The sequence below is a fragment of the Arachis hypogaea genome, chromosome 6 (assembly GCF_003086295.3).
Source record: "Arachis hypogaea cultivar Tifrunner chromosome 6, arahy.Tifrunner.gnm2.J5K5, whole genome shotgun sequence".
NCBI lineage: Eukaryota > Viridiplantae > Streptophyta > Magnoliopsida > Fabales > Fabaceae > Arachis > Arachis hypogaea.
In genome coordinates, this window is record NC_092041.1 from 49,822,114 (window position 1) to 49,849,484 (window position 27,371).

At 34.4% G+C, this 27,371-nt stretch overlaps 1 protein-coding gene across 10 annotated transcripts; it reads left to right on the plus strand.

The window, feature by feature from the left end:
- Positions 1-788: 788 nt before the first annotated feature.
- On the plus strand, positions 789-26,547 carry LOC112696596 (protein SHOOT GRAVITROPISM 6). Of its 10 annotated transcripts, none has more exons than XM_025749420.2 (51): positions 789-1,012; positions 1,127-1,217; positions 1,294-1,384; positions 1,532-1,663; positions 4,168-4,239; positions 4,863-4,953; positions 5,078-5,173; positions 5,399-5,477; positions 5,575-5,638; positions 6,138-6,241; positions 6,394-6,499; positions 8,713-8,802; positions 8,913-8,990; positions 9,352-9,419; positions 9,800-9,899; positions 10,004-10,138; positions 10,297-10,386; positions 10,517-10,582; positions 10,695-10,790; positions 10,985-11,059; positions 11,589-11,648; positions 11,913-12,002; positions 12,352-12,473; positions 13,377-13,506; positions 13,596-13,675; positions 14,105-14,240; positions 14,601-14,682; positions 15,440-15,582; positions 15,692-15,772; positions 15,851-15,951; positions 16,600-16,838; positions 16,926-17,035; positions 17,411-17,542; positions 17,655-17,729; positions 17,812-17,945; positions 18,053-18,125; positions 18,307-18,438; positions 18,932-19,107; positions 19,187-19,309; positions 20,348-20,408; positions 20,495-20,590; positions 21,205-21,305; positions 22,024-22,129; positions 22,550-22,663; positions 22,739-22,813; positions 24,235-24,333; positions 25,176-25,247; positions 25,345-25,430; positions 25,519-25,612; positions 25,699-25,806; positions 25,894-26,547. In XM_025749420.2, exons 4-51 carry the CDS (start codon positions 1,544-1,546, stop codon positions 26,092-26,094), a joined length of 4,962 nt encoding a protein of 1,653 aa, XP_025605205.1. In that variant the 5' UTR covers positions 789-1,012; positions 1,127-1,217; positions 1,294-1,384; positions 1,532-1,543; the 3' UTR covers positions 26,095-26,547. The 10 variants fall into 10 exon arrangements, 5 of the variants coding, with proteins under 5 accessions (XP_025605205.1, XP_025605204.1, XP_072053106.1 ...); XR_003150797.3 differs by having other exon boundaries at positions 795-1,012; positions 1,294-1,348; positions 22,739-22,835; XR_011862316.1 differs by having other exon boundaries at positions 795-1,012; positions 1,294-1,348; positions 22,921-24,333.
- Positions 26,548-27,371: the final 824 nt, after the last annotated feature.

The window sequence follows — 27,371 nt, forward strand, 5'->3', positions numbered from 1 at the left end:
AACTGCAAATCCACTACTACTAGACATTTTTTCTTAATTTTTGGAAGAAAAACGGAAGAGAAGAAGAAGTGAAATGTTTGTGAAGAATACAAATGGTTGCAGTTCCTTTTATAGCTACTAAAAATTTGTCGTACTGTATCTCGTTTACACTATAACATTGTGTATATCTCTTTTATATTGTAAACAATATATACATTTCACATTAGTGTGTCTTATCTCGTTTACAGTGTAAACGAAATACACATAATTTTATTTCATTTATACTATAAATGAGATAGGACATAAAATTCAAATCGATAAAAACGTTACAAATTACATATTTTTATAATTAAAAAATTTATTTTATTTATTTAAAAAAATCGGTGTTAACCCCCCTTTTCTCACAAAAAAAATTGATTTTTTTTTCAACTATACTAAAAACATATTAAAATTTAACTACTAAAATTAATAATTAATATAAATTATATATTAAAATATAAAATACTTATTAAATATAAATTAAATTATATATATTTATATATAAATACATAAATATATAATAACTAATTTAATAATTGAATTTTTGTGTGCTCATAGTATTTATTTCACGGTATTTAACTTACTAATAATAACTATTAATTAATAATAATATGAAAACAATTCCGTTATGTCTAGTTGTCTATATCATTTAGTAGACATTTTTTATATTAGTATTTTTAATAATTAACATACTTTTTTTTGTTTTATTAAGTGAAAAATAAATTCTTACTGTATTTCTATAAGAATGTTAAAAGTTTGGCGTACAAATCATATTTAAGTCTTGTTAAGAAAAGGAGCCTTTTCCCTGGCAGTTGTACACAAAACCAGCGCAGCAAGGTGGTGAAAGTCCCAACCGAAAGGGGGCTCGGAGCTGCTTCCTCCTTTTATATAAATTCACATTGGTCACTTTCTTTTCCTATCAATTCTTCTTCTTCTAATAATCTAATAATAATAATAATTCCAATGGCCTCTTCAGCCTCTATTCCCGCTCCTGGTAACAATAAGTTCCTGCTGCGATCTTTTCATTCATTTTCGCTCTCGATCTCTCACACTCTCACCCTCTCTCTTCTTTTCGCGATTGTTCCTTTCTTTCTTATCGTTGTTACAGAGGCCGTTCAGGTTCTGGTCTCCTTGCTCGCCGATGATTCCTCCGCCGTCAGAACCGCCTCCATGTCCTCTCTCAAGGACATTGCTGCACTGTAATTCTCTCTCACTGTTCTTCCTTGAATATCCGGTTGAATTTCGGAACTCATGGATGCTTGAACTGTTCTGTAGGAATCCTCTTCTTGTACTCGAGTCTTGCGCCACTGTTTCACGCGGAGGACGGAGGGTACTCGCCGTTGCTGAGCTCGAATTTACTTATTGAGTTATTAATTTATTCTTTGACAGTGGTGTTTTTGTAACTCTTCCTCTTTATTGTATTCTTTCTTTTTTGCTTGCTTAATTTCTTTTATATATATATGTATATATATATATATATATATATATATATATATATTTTTTTTTTTTCCAGCGATTTGGTAACATGGCGGGAGTTTTTAAGGTGATGGCGTTTGGTGTTCATGCTCTTGACAAGGACGACATTGATCCTGCCTTCATGGCTAAGCTTGCTAAGATTGCTACCGCAGAGTTGATTTCTTCTAAGGTGATTTTGTTTTATTTTTTTGTTTGTGTTTTACTTTGGACCTGCAGTAATAGTTGTGTAGCTTGATTTCACTTTGCATCGAATGGTAGTTAATGCTTTCATAGGATGTTCAGCTGCTGCTTAGTTCATCGGAATTAAATGACTTCGGTAAGGTCGGTCAGCATCTACTTAGTAGTTAGTACTAGCTACTAGAAATGAAGTGAGCACATGGATTTGCCTCATTGTCATTTGGAATAAATCTATCAGTTGGTGGATTGCTCTTAATCGTGTCAAGACTCTTAATTGCTGGGAGATACTCCCCCTCCCCCACTCCTTTCTTGAGCTTTCACTAAAACATAAGTACACAACTTCAAGAATTATTTTACTTTTTAGTAGAGAAGTGTAAGGAGTAAACATGGGCCTATAGCCCAATTAAGAAATTCTCACTAGGAGTAGAATTTATTATAAATAAAATAGTAGTAATAGAGTCATGTAACCATGAATTGAGTAATTTGTATCTTTTCTTCTTTGGAATTCCATCAATAGAATTATCTTCTCTCTATTCTCTCCCTCTTCATTCTTCCTAATTTCCCTCTAATTGATTAATTCTTTCCTTATTCAAATTCTTCCCCTTACAAGAAGTTCGATTTATATGATGATAAGACCTATAGAAGTCTCGGTACCGTACAGACATAGCAATGTTGGAACACGATAATCTTGTTTGATTTATTGTTTTGCAGCTGACTTATATAAGTGGGAAAGATACTGTGTTGTTTGTAAGAGCAATGCTTAACAACATATTACATGATGAAATACAAAAAAAGAAACTAGTCACCATGCTACTATGAATAAGTAACTAAAAGACTAGGGAAATCAAAAAAGCAAAGCTCATCCATCATGCTGCATTTTGCTAGAAGAGAGCCATAAAGACATCAAGCGGGAAACTTTATCCCATGAATATGGTAGTGGCCAGAATTAAATCCATATATGTATTTACATGTGATTACAATGTAAAATTGATGTATTTTTTTATTTTTAAGTCAAATTAATTGCCAAACCAGAGGGTTTGAGAGTTTGGAAGGTATAATAATTTTACCTTGATGCTTTAGTTTATCTAATTTCTTTATTTGCTGTATTAGAAAAGGTAAAGAAGATAAAGGTTTTTTATAATCATTTGTTGATGAAAATTTGAATTTTGGAAGATTATTTCCTGATAAGTAACCATCTAACTCAGGCAATAGTGATTTGAGGTCTCAATTTGGTTGTTCCGTATATATGAGAAAACTGGTTACAGGTATTTCTTTCATTTCCTATTTAAGAAAATAGTGCTGGGGAATCGAGGGGGTAGTAAGTGTGCAAAGGAAGAAATACAAAGACTTGCTTTAAAATGACAGAAGGATTTTTGGGGTCAAACTGAGGTTAAAAGTTACAGGTTTAGGGAAATTTGTGTTACATGCAGGGAATGTTATTGATGGTTTAGGGCTGGTCATGGGTAGATTATTATAATATACATAGCTGGTTAAATAACCCAGAGTTTAGTCACGATGAAATTCACAGAATATGTTACTGAATTTAACATTGGAACTTGCATGGATGGACAAAGGAGTTGTTCTTGGTCTCTGATTACTCATACATACCTTTGAATATGTTTGCATCATTGGTAATGACATTGGACATTAAATATTGTATGTATCAAAGGAATGGGTGTATGCCTAGGCTTGTTAGGATCTAGCTTGACAGCTTTTTATTGTGAGTGAAACTAATTAAATTGCTCAAGAAGAAGGATGGGGAAAATTTTAAGATACTTCCATTTATGAGTTTGTGTTAACGTTTGAGAAAGTGAGATAAGACAGAGAAAATTAGAGAGTGTAACGTGAACATTGTTCATTCTGAATTTTTTGTTTCAGCAAAGCCCTGAATCTGTGCTTATATACCTAGAGGAGAAGCTTGTTCAGCAAGTTAGTTAGGGGAATATAAAATGTATCCTAGCTGGCACTTGGTCTAACTGCTTGACAGATCAGCTTAACTGTTTATAACTGTTTCTAACACTTCTAGACTCTTACTCAGCTAACTCTCTAATTGACTAATGCATCAAAGCGTATAAGGTATCTAGATCATGAGCATTTGGTTTATGATTGTGTATGGACTAATATGGTGAATTGTGTGTCCCAAATGCATGTTATCTGTTTCTTATAGTGTGACTCATGACTACGTTGCTTGTTATGATAAATTTAATTTTGAAGACATGAAATTTGGATGTTGAATAAGTAAATGTCGAAGTTGAATTTCCTTCCGAATAGCTGTAAATCCTTATGAGCATTTCCCACCAATTACTGTAATGTCTGTTACATTTAGTAAAATCAGCATACAGGCTGATGGAGGGTAGGTCCACTTTAATTGATGAATTTCTGTCTTCCGGGTCATTATTGGTACTTTTTCTGTTCATCTTGAGATATAGTTGATAAGATGTTGTTTCTTACTTTATTGCTTATGCTTTATTGATTCACAGTGATTGCCTTCTGCAGGAATTCAATTCAGATTGGCAACGAGCAGCAACAAGCTTACTTGTTGCAATAGGCTCACATTTACCTGATCTTGTGAGTTATATTTTTCTTTCGAACTTTGACAGTAATTTTATATTATAAAATTGTTAAGTTCAATAAAGAAAGGAAAAGTGAAGTTACATGGTTAAAATGGAGTCCTACTGCCTCTTTGATTGCCTACCAACAAGATAAATTAAGTAGAAAACCTTTTCTTTTTGTTCTATAATTTTTTTATATTTTGATTTTATTTTTTTAGATTGGTATTGCATAATTTATCAAGTGTTGATTCTTGAAATATTCCAAATTGGGAATATAGCGATATTTTTCTATCTTGCCAAAGTATTATCTCCAAAAAAAAAAAAAAATCCTTGGCGTAATGGTTGTGATTTCTTGAGGTCACAGGTTCAACCTATGGAATTAGCCACTGATGCATTTATTATTTTAGGCTACTTACATTATACAGCTTGTGCACCAGGCTGCCAAAGTATTATCACCATTTCTTTCAACTTCATTTGGCATGCTGCCCTGCATCATCATAATCATCATCATCATTATTATTATTATTATTATTATTATTATTATTATTATTATTATTATTTGCACTGTAGCTAGTTTTCCTGGATGCCGAGCTCAGTTCACAGCCTTCTGCCTTAATCTCTTTTAATTTGGTGTTACAGATGATGGAAGAAATCTTTCTTCATTTATCTGGCACAAATTCAGCGTTACCAGCTATGGTTCAAATACTTGCAGAATTTGCTTCAACTGATCGTTAGTAATCAAATTTTACTATGTGCTTCAGCTTTTGTTATGAAATTTTCATTAGCTTCTTTCCAGGGGAAGGATCTTGTGGGAAAAAAACTAATGTATTTTCTTTCTTTTAAATCTTACACAGCCTTGCAGTTCATTCCACGTTGGAAAGGTGTACTTTCACGAATTTTGCCAATTCTTGGAAATGTGCGCGATACGCAGAGGCCAATTTTCGCAAATGGTGTGGTGATTTTTCGGTTCCTTTGTTTATGATTTCATTATATGTGGTTTCAACGTCGATATCTTTTGATGATTTATCTAAAATTGTTCAATGTTGCACACAAAGCACATGTCTTAATTTTGTGGCCAATTCAATTGCATTTGCAATTACTGACTGATGTAAAATTGGTTATCTGTATATAATATTATATTCTCTAATCTAACCAATAATTTGTATTCTTTACAGCATTTAAGTGTTGGTGTCAAGCTGCTTGGCAACATAGTATAGATTCTCCTTCACATTTTCCCTTGGGTGGTGATGTCATGTGAGATCAATACATAATCTTCCAGTTTGTTTTTAGTCTCTGCATATGCTTATCTTATTTCTTGTCTAAAGGTGAGGGATGTGTCCATGTAGTGCAGGTCATATCTAAATTCTGCTTTTGAACTTCTATTGAGAGTTTGGGCAGCTTCACGGGACTTAAAGGTTTGCTCCTAATCTTTTGTTCTTTTGTTTGTGTCTTTTGCAATGCATGTACAGATTTCTGTATTGATCATGGAAAAGTTTTTATTTGGTTTGCTTGTGATATCTAACTCCGTGTTTATACTAAGTAAATGTTTAATCTGGTCTTTTGATTTAGAAAATTATCCTCAGTAAAAGAAAATTATATATACTTTTTCAATATATTTTCTTGCTTGGATGACAGTGGCATGTTGTATGCCTTTCCCCCTAAAATTGATTGGATCCATTATGGATGTTCCTATTGCATTGCATAATATCCAGAAACAAATTTTGAAAATAATGTGATTTTAACTGTTGATATGGAGTATTGCCTCAGACCACTGTAAATTTTGCATTTCGGAACGCATATTATGTTTCTGCAGATGAGTTGACCGTACATAAGTAATTTAATGCATCATTTACATGGTCTGATTGTAATGTATCGTTTTCTTATGTGTTTGCTTATTTCAATATTTAAATTTAGGTTCGTGTGGCGTCTGTGGAAGCACTGGGCCAGATGGTTGGTCTCATAACACGGACACAATTAAAGGCAGCTTTACCAAGGCTTGTTCCTACGATATTGGACTTGTAAGATTGATCTGCATAGTATTTTTCAGGCAACGGCCTTATTATTACTGTTCTCTCTGGAAAAAACGTTAAGCATTCTATAATATATAAAAAAGGCTCATAATGTCAACATATGTATAGTATAGATTCATGTTCATCTTTTCTGCTATCAGGTACAAAAAGGATCAAGAAATCGCTTTTCTAGCAACGTGTAGTCTCCACAATCTCTTGAATGCCTCTTTGCTGTCAGAAACTGGCCCTCCTATGCTTGATTTTGAGGTAATGATAACATAATGCCATTGTCTATGTCTACAATGCCTACTAATTTTTGTATAGCAATCTGTAATTAGTAGTCACAACTTACCATTTGAACCTGATTTCTTTTTGTATCATTTCATTGTTGGGACTGTAAAGTGCTGAGGTTAATCACGTAGCTCTTACAGATTCTTAAAGGAGTGCAACTTCTTAGTGCTTCTTGTTCTACTAAGAAGTAGGCAAGTGTTGAAGCACAATTTTTGTCTACATCCCATTAGGGAGAGTGGACAGTTTATAGGCATAGAATATATGTCTGTTTGTTTACAGTTGCTTGTCATTCTATAGTTGCCCCTGGATGCCACACTGAAGTCAATGTGTCACATTGGTTTTTACTGGTGTAGCTGTCACTAATTATAGCTGTTGTAGTCAGTAGAATCAATGGTGCAGTATCCCCTTCCCATTCATAGGTTCTGTTCTGGCCAAATTTAAGTAGCCCGAGATCTTCCAGCCATATTCCGTTATCCACTATTGTTCTAGCCAGGTCCTGCTGTGGTTGTTCTGATTTGTTTGGGCATTGCAACCTCTTTTTCTTTGATAAAACTTTTAATTTAAGAGTATGTTTGGTTGGGATTGAATTGGATGGATTTTTATTTATATATTTGTACTGTAATTGGGGTGGAAATTTTCATCAATGAGATATATGTTTAAACACACACACACACACGCAGAGGTATAAGTTGGATAGCAATGCACCAGTTGTGGTTTCTTTTAAGTAGCATTGTCTTGCTGCTCTATTCTCCACAAGTGAAATGTGAGAACTAGGTCCTATGAGAAAGATACTTTTTGTGTTGTGCCTTAAACTCTGATGTCCCCATCTTGTTTCTTCCCCGCAAAGTAGACTAAGACCTATGCGATATGCGGGGGCTAAATTAATTATGCTATATAGTATAGATTTAAAGTGCTATATTGTTTTTTTATAGGTAAAGTGTTATGTTGTCTAGAGATTGATTAGATTGTATGTAAATTAACTTGAACTTGAAGGCAGGTTTGTAAAAAATATTGTACAGAGCATTGATTTAGTAATTTGTATATAATCCAATATAATTATACAACAAAATTTAAATGAGAGAAATATATTTTATCTTTTAGGAATGTAAATTTGTTAATTTTTAAGAAGACATTTTTCTTTTTATATTGTATTTGTACAAAGCTACATCTTTGTTTCTTGTTTCCTTTTTTACCTTATGTTTTGTTTACAGATTTAGTCTTATGTTGTTTTTTTCTCCTTTTTTTATTTTTGCTTCCTGTTGGAGTAGTTTCTTTCTCCTTCCTTTGATATGTTCCAATATGGTCTTGTTTGTGTTTTCTAGTGTCTTTTTTGCTCTACATTAAATGCAAGTTCTTCATCTGAAAATGTCTCTTGGATTTGTTTATACTTCTTTCTCCTTCAAGTTTTGATTGGTGTGTTATCTTCGTCTGATGATATTAGTGTCGGTGAAGTTGGTTCTTATACTTTTCTAAAGAAAATGTTAGTAATGTAGGAACTTTATTTTAAATCAACAATATGAATAATGTTTTGAGGAAGAGGTAGTATGCATTCTTAACTTTTGTAACTGAAAATTGTTAGTATTATCAAAGTTTTAATGTAGATGTTAATTGCAGTTAACCGTTACTTTTTAATTCAATTGAGTAATGATTCATGTTCTTTGTATTGTTAATATGTAGAAATCCAATTCTCTTTTTATTGCATTGATTTTTAGTTAATTGTTGCCACCTATGCAAAATTGCTGACATAGCACAACTATAAAAGCAATATGGCAGAAGCTTATTTTGTAATAAGTTGGTATCGACTTTTATATAATATAAATAGATAGATAAATAGATTTGCATGCTTGCAGATTGCAATAGATTTGTTCTGTATATATGTGTGTGTTGTGTGCACCGGTGCACGCACATGCAGAAACATATCCTGTGTTTTTTTTTTTTTTTTTATCTTTAGTTGATTCTGCATCGTGTTACTGTATTGTTATAGGTTGTATGTTCCTCTTCTGTTAGTTGGATTAGTTATATTTACTGCAACTTTTGGCATTTGTAAATGTTTCTAATATAAATTGTATGCTTTTCTTTCTGTCAGTGGGTTTGTTATCTGTATTTTATTGTTTCTAATTACTTCAGAGATTTAAAACAAAATACCTTTTCCATAAATAAAGTTAAAAATAAACACTCGTTATTTGCAGGATTTGACGCTTACTCTGTCAACACTTCTACCTGTAGTTTCTATAAATAATGACAGCAAAGATCAATCAGATTTCTCAATTGGACTTAAGGTAATACTATCTGTTCTTACTGTAAGATTCCAATCTTATTGAATATTTATGACACTGATTGTTGATGAAAAAGGTTAAATGTTCTTTTTTAATTCAATAATGTTTGGCAGATGTATAATGAGGTGCAACGTTGCTTTCTCACAGTTGGCTTGGTGTATCCAGATGATTTGTTTCTGTTTCTTGTAAATGTAAGTTGTTGAAAATATAGTTGAAGTGAATTTTCTATTCTGTTGATAAAAAAGGAAAAGAATAGTAAGCCGAAGGGAGAATAAGTTATACCATGTAATGCTAAATAACTTGCTAGAAGAAGTTAGACCCAGACTAAATATTAGATGAAGGAAGGCGATCAGTTGAACTAGTTTCTGGTTTGATTTAAAGTTGAATCATGTCCTATTTCTTTTACGCATTGTATTTAGCATGTGTGTTATGTTGAGGAAGGTGCCTTATTTGCACTGATGTTTCTTCCTTTTCCAAGGAGAAAATTATTTTGTTTCTCCTAAGATGATATAAAAGTGTTGCCTTTTTGGCCTACTTTTCTTTTTCTTTCAGAAATGCAGGGTGAAGGAAGAACCATTGACCTTTGGTGGACTTTGTGTTTTGAAGCATCTTTTACCAAGGTTCTTGCTTTTCTGTTCCTGGTGATAATTGTCATGAATCATATTTTCAGAAAGCTTAATTTGTTCGGTAGATACATGAATAGCTTTATACCTTCAAATCACATCAGGCAATAACATTTTTTGGGGGCTGCAGCCCTGACAATGCTTGGGCCCACTGTATGTTCTACTGAAATTGAGCTTTTATTTGGAAGATTGAGTCGTAAACAAGGATTAACACTTGGCCGCATTTGGTTATAGGAGCTCTAATACCACCAGGCCATAAACTACCTTACCAAAAAGCTTAGACTATATTTGGGTTGAGGGATATGACTAATTTGGTACCTTAACAGTTACTTTGTGTAATTATCTTGTGTAAACTGACCTACAATTCTTATCTGAAGGTTATTTGAAGCTTGGCATAGTAAAATACCTCTACTTGTTGAAGCTGTAAAGTCCTTGCTAGAGGAGCCGAGTTTAGGTGTTCGGAAAGCACTTTCTGAGGTAATCCATTATGAACCATGTTCATGTAATTTACTTCTGAACTAACACAGTTTCTTACCCTTCACTTTCTTTTGGTCTTCTCTGCCTTCCTTCTTTTCTTGTAGTTAATTGTGGTTATGGCTTCACATTGTTACTTGGTTGGTTCATCTGGAGAGTTGTTCATTGAGTATCTTGTACGGCACTGTGCTTTAACTGACAATAATCGCGGTGATCTTGACATCCTGAATAAGAGAGTGGAGGTAAAATTTCTCCCCAATCCTTGCTTCTTAATAAACAAGTCCACTTGTGTACATATAGCCAACTTTACCTAGTCGGCCAAGGCTTAGTTGTTCTTAATTTTTAGTTTGTGTCATGTTTTTATCTTCTGTCATACCCATAAATATTGGATTTTTGACAGATGAAAATTAGGGCTGTCACTCCAGGGGAGTTAAGGACAGTATGTGAAAAAGGCCTCCTTCTAGTAACTATCACAATTCCTGAAATGGAGGTTTTTCATTCATTCCTTATCTATCCATTTTGTGCTAGTGATTTCACTTATTTCCTGGGCCTACTGTTACTGTCAGTTATTTTACGTTGTTGCCTTAGAAAACCTACTGAATCCATATTGGCTTTCACAGCACGTTCTTTGGCCTTTTTTGTTGCGAATGATTATTCCACGGAGCTACACTGGCGCTGTTGCCACGGTAAAAATTCTCGTACGACTTCTTGTAGGGATATGTGCATATGGGGTGAAAATGAAGGTTAACTGTCGCATGTTTTTCTCAGAATCAGAAGCCATTATCATTATTATTACAGGTTTGCAGGTGTATCTCAGAATTGTGGCGGCACAGATCTTATGGCAATGATATGTTGAGTGAGTGTAAAACACATCCTGATATACCAACTGCTGAGGTAGGATCTCTGGTTGATCTTATTCAAACCCCCTCCCCCTCTCTTCCTCCTCCCCCACTCACACCCTCCCACCGCCCCCCCCCCCCCCCCCCCAAAAACACAACACACACACCTCCTTCTATATTTATAATTTCATTTATTCTTGGTGAAAATTGTTCACTATATTCAGATCATATTGGTTGACATGTGTATAGGAGCTTCTTGCTCGTTTGGTGGTGCTTTTGCATGATCCTCTAGCAAGGGAGCAGTTGCCTACCCAGATTTTAACGGTTAGTGTATCAAGTCCATGTACATCACACATTTTTCTGTGTGGATTATTCTTTGATGCAAACTAAAACGCAAACTTTTAGCATGTCATGTGGCTAGAGAAATTCTGGTGGTATTGGGAAGGTGATTGTTTTACAATGTTCTAAGCTGTGAACATCAACATTTATCAATCCTGTTTGAGTTTTCAGATGAAAACTAAATATATTTACTTGTTTGTTCAGTTTCCTTCCTGGTTTCCAGTACTTTTTTCTTTCCTTTTTTCCTTTGTTTTTTCAGAACAAATACTAAAACCAAGTGAGAAAGTTGAGGTTTTTTGTAGGATAAGAGGTAACATGTACTTAAAAAGGTTAAAAGATCTGACTAGGTAGGTTCAACTTTAAGATGTATATAAAGTATCCTTTTCATAATACTCCCGATATGATCTGATATATTTACTCATCTTACACTCAATATTGTACAATATATTTACTCTTCTTATCACTTGATCTAGAATTCTTGCATTTCCTTGTATGACATACTTTTTGTTTGTAGGTTCTGTGTCTTCTAGCACCCCTATTTCCGAAAAATGTCAATTTGTTTTGGCAAGATGAGGTAATATTTTGTGCGAAACTTGTTGATAGATTGGAAAGCTTACACTTAGCTCTTCTTTTGTTTTCTTTTAAAAGCCTTAACACAGCAAAGAACAATTTAACATCCCCAGAACAACAACTTTATAAATCAGCAAAAATCCTAAGAAACCATTTTTCATTCTTTATCTTTTGTAACATAATTTGTCATGGTACTTGTTAAAACTTGCAATTCTTAGATAGCCATTTAGATTAAAGTGCAATTAATTGTGTTTTTGGTAAGCTCTAGATTCCGAAGATGAAGGCCTATGTTAGTGATACAGAAGACTTGAAACAGGATCCATCTTGTCAAGACACTTGGGACGACATGATAATAAATGTGAGTGTCAATCTACTCAGACCCGTTATTATTATGTTACAGTTTTACAATTTGAAAGAAGTGTAAGCAATGTAGTGAAAAAACTTTTGGTTCATTGTATGAGTGGGGACTTGGATCCTTTCATTTGTTCCATATCTCCTCAATTAGTTAAATGCAAGCAAAAAAATAATTTTGTTCTTGAAATGGTCAAACAAGCTTCTGAAATTAACCTGGTTGTAAAAAATTTGCACTGGCTGATAAGTATATTTGATATGGTTATGTTATGTAAAGATAATTCAGCTCAATATGATGTCCTAGACTTTCCTTTCGTTATGAAATTTTAATATCATTTATTTAATTTGGATGGCAGTTTCTTGCAGAATCATTGGATTTCATTCAAGATGCAGATTGGGTTATGTCTCTTGGAAATGTGTTCGCTAAGCATTATGAGCTCTACACTTCTGATGATGAACATGCTGCTCTTCTTCACCGGTATAAATGCCCCAGAAACATGCCATGCAAAATATTGCTTTTTATTTGTATTAAAAGTTGGTTTCTCCTTATAACAAAGCAAAACAGAAATGGAATCATGTGGTAGTAGATTTTCAACAAAACCTCATGTTATATAACTTAAGGTTCAAATTTTCTATAGTAATAGAATATTATATCCCATTAGTCTTGTTTAGGCAGTTTTTAACCCTTTACTCAAGTCTCAAGGGCATTTCCCATTCAAGAAAAGGATATTTGTTAGAATCTATGTCTAATTTAGTTAAACCATAGAGAACTCGGAAGGTTGGTAGTTCATGGTTGAACTCAGGCCAGTTCTACTGGTTGAAGTTTTCCAGTTTTGGGTGAGTATTTCTAGTTTGACCCATACTCTTGTAGGGCTCTGGATGCAATTGTGTAAGTTCAATTGTCGTGTACTGGTTTTGGAACACTGAAGTCTGTTGCTTTTGATTTATTTACAACTGAAAAGAAGAAATCTGTTGCTTTTGATTTATTTACAACTGAAAAGTAATCTAGTGGATCCTAATTGGTGAGATAAGGTTTTGTTGTTGTTGAAAGCCAATCTAAAGTTGGCATTCAGTCCTTACTGTTTACTTCATTTTCCCTCTTTGTATTCCACTTCCCTCTTTTTGTATAGGAACCTCTGCTATGTGTCTGTTAGTCATCATGATAAGATTTGGGTTTATGTCAATTGCCAACAATAAGCTGAATTTGCATCAGAAATGGTTGATTCTCTTGCTTATTCTGATGCCACCATTATTTTAGTGTGCATTTATTGGCACTATGGATTTTCCAATCTGGTTCCCTCTATATCTGTGCTGTGAAAAATCTTAGTTGGCATTATCCAGCACTTAAGGGGGTGAAAAATGACATTGATCTTGACCACAGGTGCTTGGGGATTCTGCTTCAAAAGGTTAATGACAGAGCTTATGTCAGTGATAAAATAGATTTGATGTATAAGAAAGCAAACATCGCAATTCCTACAAATAGGCTAGGGTTGGCCAAAGCAATGGGTCTGGTAATTCATTTTTTTTTCCGTTCTTTTGGATTTGTTTCTTTTCCCATTTCCTGTTGTTTCTAAGCTGATTTTCTTTTCTATGTTTTAAGGTTGCTGCTTCTCACTTGGATACAGTGTTGGAGAAGCTAAAGGATATTCTAGACAATGTTGGACAAAGCATATTTCAGAGGTTTATGTCAGACTTATAGGATTGAGTGTATACACTTTCTTTATAGGCTTGCACTAACCTGTTCTTCTGCAGATGAATATAATTTCTTGACCTTCTACAATTCTATGTTTTACTAGAATCTTTACACACACTAGTGTATGATATATATCATGCTACTGTGTGTCATGCAAAATGTTCATTGATGGTGTTATAAAATTTTTTGTTTCTTACTGGATACAAATATAATCCACTTTTACGACTCTTGTCTTTTATGTTGTCCCTTCCCAAATCTGTAAGTAATCACTCAGTAGTCTGCATTTGAAAAAATAACAACAGTGCATTAACATTTGACATGCTTTTAGAATATTTCTTCTTTTCTCTTCCTTTTAAAATGATTAATTAATTTGAGAATTTGTCTGACCTGACCTGTTTGAAGCTTTCATATTGCAGGATTATGGCATTGTTCTCAGATAGTTTCAGAACAGAAGATTCGGATGATATACATGCTGCTTTGGCTCTAATGTATGGATATGCTGCGAAGTATGCACCATCAACTGTCATTGAAGCCAGAATAAATGCCCTTGTTGTAGGTCATCTTTTCTCTCTGCTTCAGATTTGGTATTCATTTGAGTAGATCCTTTGTTTCCTTTATTTTTGACCATTCAAAGTGGAAAGAATGTCTTAAGAACCATTCTGGAATTTGTTTTTTGAAGTCAGTTTTAATAATAATGCAGTAAAATAGATTTTAAGACACAAAAAACAAAGAAACATATCTCTTTTGAAATAAAGATGGGAAAAACTAGGGTTTTCTCATGTTCCCCTGAGAAAGTATGTTAATAAAAAATAAAATTACTTAACAGAGTAAAATGCTATGCTTTAGTGTGTGTTTGTGCTATTATTACAATCAGATAAAGTTGATTTGATTGTACTGTACATTTGTGGACAGGGCACCAACATGCTTTCAAGGCTTCTTAACGTCCATCATCCCAGAGCAAAGCAAGCTGTAATAACTGCAATTGATTTACTAGGTCTGTAATGATCTCATCTGAACTTGAGTATTATTGGATATCATTATCCTTCTTGTTGCTGTAAGCCTGTAACTGTGTCATTACTACTCTTTTCCTTTTTCTTTTTTATTTATTGTTTTTAAATTATTATTTTTACCTAAAATTGTTGCTTATGGGTTTTCAAAAATCTTTATAAAGTAAAATTGAGGAAAGTTGCATTTATTTTCCCCTAGAGGTCTGTAACTCTTCAGAACTTAATTGTTATCAGATCTCATTATCCTTCTTGTTGCTGCAGCTGTGTTATTAGAACTCCTTTTTATATTTTTTACTTTTTATTTCTTATCTTATCTAAAATTGTTGGTTATAATGGCTTTCCAAAAGGATTTTATTTAATGCCCGGTTTTGATGTATAAAGAAACTGGAACGCTTTGTTTCATTTCTTAGCTACTTTTGCTGCCTATTTCATTTTTGTTTTTGATAATCTTTTGGCTGACAAGTATTGCCATCAGAGTGTCATTTCAAGATGTATCTGTGTAATATTTGAGTTGCTTTCATTTTTCTAGTCCTTTCACGGTTTTAAAATTAAAGAAAAGCCCTTGGACAATCATTCATCGTAATGAACATTTCCAGTATGTTAATGCTCTCTCATTGTCTATTGAATAGAAGCTGATTTCCGGATCTGTACAACGTTTACTTGAAGTTCAACAGTCAGTAATCAAATATCAATTTGATATTGCCTGATATGTTTGTGAGCATGATGTGATTTTCGATGATGTAGGTAGTGCTGTCATTAATGCTGCTGAAACTGGTGCACCATTTCCACTGAAAAGGAGGGATGTATTGCTTGATTATATCTTAACTTTAATGGGACGGGATGATAACGATGGCTTTGCTGATTACAATGAACTTCTGCGTACTCAGGTCGATAAAATGATGTTCAGTGATTTCTCCTAGGGTGAAGTCACTTGTGAATTTAACCTGGGAATGTTTTCTTTTTTTAATTAATTTTTTTTTATTATATTTTATTTAGGCCATCGCGATAAGTGCCTGCACTACGTTGGTGTCTGTAGAGCCAAAACTAACAGTTGAAACTAGAAACCATGTCTTGAAGGTATGGACTTTCATTTGATTTTGTGAACGTACTATTGGCAATTTTGCTGCCATCTGAGTTTGATGATGAATTTGGCAGGCTACGTTAGGGTTTTTTGCAGTACCAAATGATCCAGTTGATGTTGTCAATCCCCTGATAGAAAACCTGATAACACTCTTATGTGCAATTCTTCTTACTAGGTAATTTAAGTTAAAAACCCTATTCGATATAATTTTCTGGTCTTCTTGTCATTGTTTGATATCCTCTGCTTCATTTTATTTTCATCGTTCCCATAGTTTTCTTTTTCAAAAAAAATAAAAAATAAGAACTTCAGCAGTCCTTATTCTTAGATCTGTTTTATTGTACTTTGAGCACTTTTGTCTTGCATTTTAACAAAATGATCTCGGTTGCCTCTCACTCTGTGTCTCTATATGTCATATGACACATGCTCATTCAATGAATCATTGAAAAGTTGATGTTTGCCCATGATATCTCTTTTGTGTAAACCCTATTCGATATAATTTTCTGGTCTTCTTGTCATTGTTTGATATCCTCTGCTTCATTTTATTTTCATCGTTCCCATAGTTTTCTTTTTCAAAAAAAAATAAAAAATAAGAAATTCAGCAGTCCTTATTCTTAGATCTGTTTTATTGTACTGTGAGCACTTTTGTCTTGCATTTTAACAAAATGATCTCGGTTGCCTCTCACTCTGTGTCTCTATATGTCATATGACACATGCTCATTCAATGAATCATTGAAAAGTTGATGTTTTCCCATGATATCTCTTTTGTGTAAACTTGTTTTTCGTTTGTGCAAATTAATAATAACAACAAAATCCATATTTTTAGTGGAGAAGATGGCAGAAGTCGAGCAGAGCTGCTACTTCTTATGTTGCGGCAAATTGATCAATTCATCTCTTCTCCTATTGAGTACCAAAGGAAAAGAGGTTGTCTTGCAGTCCATGAGATGCTTCTCAAGTTTCGGGTGATTTGTGTTAGCGGGCATTGTGCACTGGGATGCCAGGGGAGTTGTGCACATAACAAGCAAATTGACCGAATTGTATTTGGGAATTTTTCAAAGCTACCATGTAAATATATTCCTTTAAACCACTTTGAAGTGTTTCATTGATATGCACCCTAGTATATACTTAATTGTATCGCTTTTGAACTGGCAGCTGCATTTGTTTTGCCAAGTCGTGAAGCTTTATGTTTGGGAGATAGGGTAATTGTGTATCTTCCACGATGTGCAGACGTGAATTCTGAAGTCAGAAAAATATCTGCAGAAGTAAGCAACTGAGGTTTTTGTCTCTCTTATGTGAAAGGGCACAGCCTCTCATTAAATTTTTGTGTAGCTTCTGGATTAATATAATATTTATATGAAATATAAAACCATGCTTTCTAGTGTTTGCCTTCTGTATTAATAAGGTTGCTGAATGTAGCTGAATCAGTTTTCATCTTATATACAAGATGACAATAGCTTATTGGAAATACAATGATAAGTTAGTTACTGATCTGTCCTAGCCGGCGGAGGTGGTTACACTGCCTTAGTTCTACTCTACTTGGACTTACAGTCACTACAGCTGCTTCTAAATTGCTCTATTATGCACAGTGCATTATTATATTGTTCTTGAATAATCTCATTAATTGTTCTGTTGTGCAGATTCTTGATCAACTCTTTAGCATCTCTCTTTCACTTCCGAGACCTGCTGGTTCATTGATATCTTCTGAAGATATAGAATTGTCATATAGTGCTTTGTCCTCTCTTGAGGATGTAATAGCCATATTGAGGAATGTAAGCTCATTAGCTACCTGGTGTATTGCCTCGCTTCTCCTCATTTTTCTTATATAAATGCTGATGGGCAATATTGCTACTAAAGATTTTCATGGTTCTCATTAATATACAGGATACTTCTATTGATCCATCAGAAGTTTTCAATAGGATTGTTTCCTCGCTTTGCATTCTGCTGACAAAAGATGAGGCAATTGTTGTATTCTCTTGTCATATGTCTGTCTCTCTGTTTATAAGGTATAACTAAAAACTGTCTTTATGTTCTCTTACAGCTGGTAGCTACACTGCATGGTTGCTCAGTAGCCTTAAATGATAAGATCAAGCAGTCAGCTGAAGGGGCTATTCAAGCCATTGTTGAGTTTGTTTCGAGAAGAGGGAGGGAGCTTTCTGAGTTTGATATCTCAAGGTTTGAAGCAGACCTTGTATACAAATTATGTTATGGAACAATCTTAAACTACATTTTCTTGTGAGTTTAATTGTGAGCATAAGTTGTGGACATATATGTATTTACAGGACGACGCAATCATTGATCTCTGCCACTGTGCATGCAAGTGATAAACACTTGCGTGTGGAGACCCTGGGAGCTGTATCCTTGAAATTTTTAATTTGATAAATCTCAGTGTTGAAAGGGGTAAATTTTTTTATTACTAGTTTATATTATTTGAATCATAGTTTTTTTTTATTTTATTTTTTGTGAAAAAAGGTTTCTTATGGATGTCCTTTTCAAGTTGTTTGCCTCTGGCAGATTTTTCCTTTACTGTAGAAAGATTTCTTCTTTGGCTGAAAACACTAGTCCAAGTACTGTTTTTGATGAAGTTCTGGCTACGGCTGGGAAGGATATAGTCTCGAAGGATATATCTAGGTTACGTGGTGGTTGGCCTATGCAGGATGCTTTCTATGTAAGTCTGCTGATCTTGCTTTCATGTGGCGTAAGAACACTTAGTTCAAACGGAAGACCATGCTGTGGGTGAATATTTTTGATAGAACTCAAAAGCATCAATTTATTCATGTAACGAGAACCATTCTAACCCAGTCAGATTGTAGAACACTCTTGGTTCCTATTGATTAGGATTTCATGTTCTTGCTTAAATTGTGATTGATAAATTGATTGCAGAAAAGAGCATTGCTGATTCATTATATCTCTGTTCCTACTTTTCCTTTTGTCTTTCTCAGGATATTATTCTTTCAAATGCCATTGATTTGGTTTTGCTTTTGTATAGGGGAACCCTTATTCCCAATTTGTATTACCCTTCTCCTCATCTTAATATAATTCTTTTTTTGTCAAAAAATAAAAAAAATAAAAAACAAAGAAAAAAGATTAGAAGAAGAAATGTGATCTTGTTTGAAGAATATGTTTGACATAGTAATTTGTTTGGGAATTGTTTCTTGCAGGCATTTTCTCAGCACATGGTACTGTCAGTTACATTTCTAGAACATGTAATGTCTGCCCTTAGTCAGACTCCTATCGTTAAAGGTGATGCATATAGAGTTGAGGATAGCCAGGTTGACAATAATATAGAGAATGGCAATCTTCAAGCTGCAATTTTTGCCCTTACTGCTTTCTTCAGGTTTGTATTATCACCTACATATGTTGGATTGAGTATATATAGATGACCCAACAGCTTTGCAAACCTTTATTTGATTTAGAGGAGGTGGAAAAATTGGGAAGAGGGCTGCTGAGCAAAATTATGCTTCTGTTCTTTCTGAGCTTACGCTGCAACTTGGAAGCTGCCATAGTTTAGCTAACTCTGGCCAGCAGGAGCCATTGCGGTGAGAATCTAGTGTTATTATTTGCATGCTGGCGTCGACATTGTGCTGCATGTCAGCTATTCTCTTATATTTAGGATTACCTAAAAGGTGTCCTAAGGACACTTGTTAAAAAAGACAATAATGTAAACTTTTAAAATTTGTCATGTCTTTAATGCATTGGAAATATACAAAACTTTTCATTTCCTTAAGTTTTAATGAGATTTTTCCGTGTTGTGTAACGAGCTTATTTCTTTTATAGTGTAAACGAAATACGTGTAATATTATTTCGTTTATACTGTAAACGAACTAAGACATAGAGTACATTTTCATAAAAAAGCTTAAAAATGTTTATTTCGGTAAATAAAATATTTATTTAATTTATTTAAAAAAAATCCATTTAAATGTCAGAGATAATAAAATATACAGAAGTAAAGAAAATTATTTTAGTAGATGGTTGAATTGTCTCTAGGGGTGACTCTACCAAGGATCCTTAGCATGAATAAGCATAAACTCTTGGGTATGTTAAGTGAATCAATATATATTTTAGTATGCCCCCTTATCGAAGAGTGGCTTTGGCTTGAGCTTTTAACAATACACAGCCCACCTAAATCGTGCTGAAAGTCAACTTATTCTATTTAGAGAAAATGAGGTGTTAACTCTAGACCACTACACTCTAGAGATTCTGATATGTTATGAACCATATTAATAGAGTGAGCTGAGCCTTAGTTCTAGAAGACTCTAGAAAGTGTAGGAGGGTCAGAATCTGTTAGACTAGTTAGGAAACTTAACTAAAGAGCAGTTAGAGATATTGTAACTAAAGATTAGAATGACTCACACCTCTATATATAGTGAACTGAGCACAAACTCAGTAACAATAACAGAATTCAGTTTTTCTCTCTCTCTCTCTCTCTCTCTCTCTCTCTCTCTCTCTCTCTCTCTCTCTGACAACTAGTAAACATAGAATTTGTATTTCAAAGTTATGTTGCCACTCTTATATAACTATGAGTGCTATTCCACTTGTGAATCCTGTGTTTGATTCCCTTTTTTCCTCTTGTGCAGGAATCTTCTAACTGCATTCCAAGCATTTTGTGAATGTGTTGGTGACCTCGAGATGGGCAAGGTATAGATTTTCAAATTACTCCATTTTAGGGATTTAAGATATGGTCTTGGAAGTGAAACAATATGACAAACTATTTCTTTGTTCAGATTTTAGCGAGAGATGGTGAATTATCTGAAAATGAGAGGTGGATTAATCTCATTGGAGATATAGCTGGCTGCATATCTATAAAACGACCAAAAGAGGTTATGCCATATATCTAATTACATTCCTCTTTATAATAGTCGGATATGTTGCACAGTGAAAAAGAAATTTCTGATGTTTAGTATTAGAATTTTTTTACTTAGCTTTATCAGTTGATAGTTTTGGAAATATAAATCAAAACCATTCTAGATGTTCTCTGACAGCTGAAGCTTTTAGGTGGATTTAGGATTTTGAATTGTATGATAAACTATTCTGTCTTTTGGTAAGTTATTAGGAGTTTAATCCTAACTTCCTTTTTAATTCTGGGTGAACTTATATTGTTCTGTGTTTTCTTATCATCTTCCTTAGAAGGGTACCTGACTTTCACTATAATCATCTTTTCCTATAGTAGTCCAAATTTGACTGAAGTTTCAAGTAATGAGTAGGAAGACATCCTTGGAACATTCTTACCACCAGAAGTGATTATGGTGTTTATTTTTTGAATTTAGTTCCACCTTCTGTTTTGTGCCTGCAATGTTATTAACCTCTTTCTTCGTTCTCCTCCTATTTTTAATAACTTGTGTGGTTGTCTTATCACCTTTTGTTGCCTTTAAAAATTTCATTCTATAAAATAGTGGAAAATTTTGACAAATTTCTTTTCTGGATGAAAACATAGGTGCAAAATATTTGTCTAGTTTTGACGAAATCATTGGATCGACCACTGAAATACCAAAGGGAAGCTGCCGCAGCTGCATTGTCAGAATTCGTTCGTTATAGGTGCATATATAATGATAGTTTTAATAAGTTTCCTCATGGTGGTGCTGGAATATTTTACTTCTTGATGTTTTCCAGAACATTACATGTGTCTTTTATTTATAAACTTCTTTTTAGACAATGGGTTCATCATCTCAGCATGCAATAGAGCGTGGAGATACAATAAGATCATAACAAAAACAAATAAAAGTTGTAATTGTAATGCATGAGCTATTTACCCCCAAGGCCAGTCATGACAAATTTGTCATCAATAAGAAAACTCAGATATTTTAGTTACTCAAGAAAAATCACGCAATCCTTCACTTATACTATTGCATGCATAGCATCATAAATATACTGAGAATGATTGAATTTCAGGAAAGGATTATTGTCCCTATATTGGATTGTGATGGTCTATTTCTGTGTGTGCATAAACAATTGCTTTTCATCGTTGAAGATATTAAGGAGTGCTATTGATGCCAGACGTGAGCTTTTTTTGGTTTCTGTTAACATATCAATGTCATTTGTGGTGCTCAGAATAGTCAAAGCTTTTGACAGGGTTGGTTGTTGACATGGTATTGATGTATCATGTGATTAGGAGTTTTGATCCTTCCCATCCCCTATCTTTCATTACTTAGGACTATTAGTTAGTGCAATTTATGGTCTTAAAATTACTGCTGCTAATTCACATTTTAAAGTTGTTACATTGAAGTTCTTATTGTTCTCATTGTCAATTGTACAGCGGAGGACTTGGTTCTTGTCTGGAGCAAATGGTTGAGGTTTTATGTCGACATGTATCGGACGAGTCCTCAACTGTTAGGCGTTTATGTTTGAGAGGTTTAGTGCAGGTCTCATCTTTCAACATATGATATAGTGTTTTCAGTTATAATGTTGTTCACATAGATTGGCTACTTTTAAATTGTTGTTTGTTTGCTAATTATAGTGGGTTTCATATTGATAGATTCTTTTTAGATGTTTGATTGCTTGCTAATTATGTGCACTTTTTCCAAGAGCTGGGTGTCCTATCCAAGGGAATCTGCATATACTGGCCACATTTTCCTGTTTTTCAATTTAGGAAGATTCACATTCATTTGAAGAGTATAATAAATAAAAACTGTATATACTGTTTTAAACAACAAACCCCGGCTTTATTGTCATTATTGATAAGCTTATTGTAGGGCAATCTTAATAATCTACACATCTGACCTGTAAACGTGTCTTCATTTGATCGTTGGTCATGTCTAACTCCCCAAGTGTTGATGTTGCAGATTCCATCTATTCATATCCTGAAGTATACATCTCAAGTCTTGGGTGTTATACTAGCTTTGCTTGATGATTCTGATGAATCTGTACAATTGACTGCAGTATCATGCTTACTGATGGTATAGTTCTCGTCCTGTTACTTGTCCATCCTATCTAAATTCTGTTGCTTACTTTTGCTTTTTGGTTTATTGCAGATTCTTGAATCTTCACCTGATGATGCAGTTGAGCCCATTTTGCTTAATCTTTCAGTACGGTTGAGGAATCTTCAAGTGGGTCAATTTACTATCCTCAGTACTACCATCTTCCTCTCCCCCCCCCCCCCCCTCTCTTTTCCCTCTTTCTCCTCCTACCTCCCTCTTCTCTTTTTTTTGTGTAGGTTTCTCGTAATTACCATGATGTAAGGAACCTAAACACTAATAGAGTGTATGGAAATGAAGCGTAATAGGGGAAATGGACTTATAAAGAGAATTAGAGAGTAGGGGGTATCAAGTGCAACCAGTTCTGAGAAAAAGGGAGCTCTTCATTTTGGGAACCATCTTAACAGAGTGGGAGCTGCTATAGTGCTCTCTACATTTGGGTTTCTTTCAATTTCTGCATACATATAGTCATATCTTCTTCTTCATAAACTGATATTACACTGATAATGTATATACCGTGTCACCCTTGGTGTAGTTTCTAGTAGATTCATTAATCATTTCCCCCCTCTTGTGCATGTTCACTTAAGATTTTCTCTTAGTCTTCATGTCTAGTTGTAGCATTAAGCAGAATGGATTGGTTTATTAATTTATTTTAAATAGCTTTATTGGTTTCGTTTATTTTATATATATTCAGGTTGTATTTGGGTGATGGATTCTCAAATTTAAGGAAATTTAGAACTTGGAATTCAAATGCATCAATTTAATTCCCATCATTTTGAGAAATATGTTCTCAGAAAAACAAGACATTCACTCCATTTAAAAATATACTTTGATTGGATAATGAAAATAACTCCATAACTTTGGACAATGGTCGCCGTGGACAATTGTCAGGGAACGGGTGGTGAGCAGTGGCAGGGAGCATTGACGGACTGCATCAAGTGTCGGCAGTGGGCAGGAAGAAGCTAGTGTAGTGTGAAAGAGTCATGAGAGTCTTAAGGCATGGAAGAGAGGAAGTAATGTTAGAATTCCCTTCATGATGGTGGAGTTTGAAATCCACTATTTTAGGGGTACATAAAATAGCTCATAGAAATCCTTGGGATCCGTAAATTCCTTTGGAATAAGTATCCAATAAAGGATTTCTCTCCAAATCAATTTAAATGGTAAATATCCTAAAAATTGCACTCCCTCTCGAATACTCATCCAAACACAACCTCAGAGTTTAGTCTGTTTCCCCAAAATTTAATTATTAGTACAAGATTCCTAAGATAATTTAATCTTTCAGGTTGTAGTATTTAATTTGGTTTTAGTTTAGAAACCCCTGACCACTCTCTCTTATCGAGTTGTTTAGTTTGTATCTCTGTATGTCAGGATATGAGCCAATCCTGTTGTTTCTGGATATCTTATCTTCTCCAGTATTTTTTGTTATCCGTCAATCTAATTCTTCTTTTATAAAAGGGGAAAACTTATAACACTGTTAATTAATTCATCTTTAGGAAATAATAGCCACTTCTAGACAGCTTTAACCAACTTCGTTAAGAAATTGTTAAAAACAGGCAAGCATGAACGTCAAGATGCGAGCAAATTCTTTTGCGGCATTTGGAGCTCTTAGCAGCTATGGAATTGGGGCACTAAAGGATGCCTTTGTTGAGCAGGTATATTTCTAACTCTTGTATTTTGTTTCATTCTTTTCTTTCCCTGACTCGGTTAAATCTAGTTCCACCTGTTCAATAGAGAATTAGTATATCTATAGTTTCAGGAATGGGTATTGTAGCTGTGGAACAGCAAATGGCATTTACCTTTCATAATAAGATCTTGTTCTGTCTGGTTTTCTGGCTTTGATGTGATTTCCCATTCTGTTATGTTTCTTTATTTCCACGAACTATTTGGTGACAACTAGGATATTGCACTCTCCATGATCTGTTGGTTAACTTAGCATAGTGATATCAACCAAAAAAAAAAACAAAGAAAAGAAAAGAAACGAGAGGAAATAAAAAAGGAACTTATAGCATAGGAATAACTGCAGTTTGTTCACTTAAATCATAGGTAAAAGGCTTACCAGGTGGCCATACCACTGTCAAACAACAATCCTTTTCTTTCACACGTTGAAGCCCTAGCAATGCCAGCACTTTTCTCCTTCATCTTGACAAATAAACCATAGTTTAGTTTCTACTTCTATTAGAAGGTTTGCTCAAATCTATGACAGTATTTGACTCCTTTTGGATTTTTGGCCTTCAAGACCTTTATGACAGTATTTGACTCATTATGGTTTTGGACATTCTTTGATAAGTACATGCGTCTCTTACAAATATAACGTCACCATGTGTCAAATCTTTTTGGGATAAAATAAGAAGGAAGAAAGTTTCACATATTTTGACTTTATATGCCTCGTCATTTGAAGATTTTGGTTGCGTAATTTCCCCCTGAAATGATGTCATATAATTCTCTTTCCAATATGTCCGAGCGCTTATTCATTGCCATTGATGGTCTTTTCAAGGTACATGCTGCTCTCCCTTGTCTGGTTTTGCATCTTCATGATGAAGATGCTGGTGTTCGATTGGCCTGTCGGGTAATCAGCTACTATCTTGGAATTTCTTGAATTGGAGACTTGCAAAGAAGCTTGTAATGGAATTAATTATTTCTTTTTGAAACATGCTGACTTTCAGAATACACTGAAACGAGTTTTCCCTTCGATGGAAATTGAAGGATTGCTTGCCTTGCTCAACACACAGAGCTTTCTTTCTGATCACCGGTAGGTTTTGACAGATCTTAAATTTGCTTTGTTTTTGTTGAAAGAATTTTCTTTTGAGAATTTATCAAACCCATCTTTGTGACTTCAGAAGTGACTATGAGGACTTTCTCCGCGACATTGCAAAACAATTCATTCAGCATCTTCCCTCCAGAGTTGATACTTATATGGCAGCAACAGTGCAGGTTCATAAAAGCGCATATCTCTGTTGGACTTGGGTTATCTTATGCTGCTGCTATACGCCATAACTTACTTATCCTGGATGACGCAGGCTTTTGATGCACCGTGGCCCGCAATTCAAGCAAATGCTATATACTTCTCCAGCAGCATTCTTTCTTTATCAGACAATCATCATATTTTAGCTATCTACCATGCACAGGTCTTTCCTGTATATCTTATACCATTTTCAGGCTCTTAATTATTAACTAAATCTGAAGTTTTACAAAGATGCGCCCATTGTTTCTAGGTATTTGGTATGCTAGTGGGAGACCTGAGTCGATCACCTGATGCAATTGTTAGAGCAACGTGCTCTTCTGCTTTGGGCTTGTTGCTGAAATCCTCCAACACATTATCATGGAGAGCAGTTTCCCCTGATCGGTCAGACTCAACTTCCAGGAACCACGATTTGGAGTCTACACAGAACCAGCAAATACAAACTGAAACTTAAGAATACCGGATTCATGAATTGGCTATGGCCTATGAGCTTGAAGCGATGTGATTGAAAGTCATGTGTCTTGGTCTCGCTATGGGTAGATCCCGTTCTCCTTCATAATATGTACAGCCTTTCTGTCAGATTTTCCCGTGGCCTTAGTTGTAAAGTTTGAAGAGCTCTTCTTTTCTTTTTGGTGCGTCTGAAATAAAAGAAAACAAGCCAAGGCAAGACTAGAAGCCCTAGGGAAGCCAATACCTATGGCAACAGCAAGAAACATTGATGTTCATTAATGGTGTTCATTGTGCACCCAGCAGATTCTAATGTATGTTAGCTATCCAATCGTCGTAATTTGTGTATATTGTTGTATATTGATTACATTTTCATGTAATATAACTGATACACTATTTGGATGCGCTATCTTGTCATTGATTACATCAAGCAGCTTTTCTAAATTTAAGCATTTTCCAATTTTGACGGTGTCCTGTGATTTGTTTTTAACTTTTCTACATGTATATTATGTAAAGAAATGTTTATAATTTCTAAAGTTAACTAGTTAATTATGTTTCTAAACTATTTTCTCTTTCAGAAAAGAGCATGGCTAAATCATATTTATACGGACACTAATTTGGCTTAGTTGATTGTATTATATCAAGGTTTTGAAAATTGGACTGGTCATTGGTGCGCGAAATTGAACTCCGCAATATTCGCATAGATTGATTGGTAAGTGTACCGGATCGTCCAAGTAATACTTCAGGTGAGTGAGAGTCGAATTCTACGGAGATTGTCGAATTGAGTAAATAATGGTTATCTTGTAGATCTTAGTCTGGCGATTAGAAAATATGGTTGTCGGTTGAAAGTATAAACGAAAAGTAAAGGAAACGAGATACCAGATTAGTGTAAGCAATGATAGAGATTCAATTAAGGCTTCGGAGATGCGCATTCTTTTCGGATTAACGTTTCTCACCGTTTACTTCAATAACGAATGATTCATTCAATGACAGCTATAATTGACTAACTCATGTAGCATCCTCATCAAGTTAGTCTGTTCTAAATCATAGTAGTTCACCATATCTGAGCAACTCATGTAGCATCCTAATCAAGTTAACTCATGACTTCCCACTATAGCCGAAGGTGAAGACCTAAGCAATCCACTCACCTTCACGATCTTAATCAAAACGCTAGAGACAAGGTCGGATCTTCTGGATCAGGGAACGCTGCTTCTCAGACTCTAACTTTAACGCTTCAGAGACCTCAGTAACCCACGGTCAATGGGATTTTATGTCACTTATCCA

Excerpts from the sequence above, each read along its gene's own strand:
- LOC112696596 (XM_025749419.3), top strand. The coding sequence starts at position 982 with ATGGCCTCTTCAGCCTCTATTCCCGCTCCTG. Across the intron at positions 10,139-10,296 it reads TCCTGAATAAGAGAGTGGAG|ATGAAAATTAGGGCTGTCAC; the intron begins GTAAAATTTCTC and ends GATTTTTGACAG. Across the intron at positions 10,791-10,984 it reads CTGATATACCAACTGCTGAG|GAGCTTCTTGCTCGTTTGGT; the intron begins GTAGGATCTCTG and ends ACATGTGTATAG.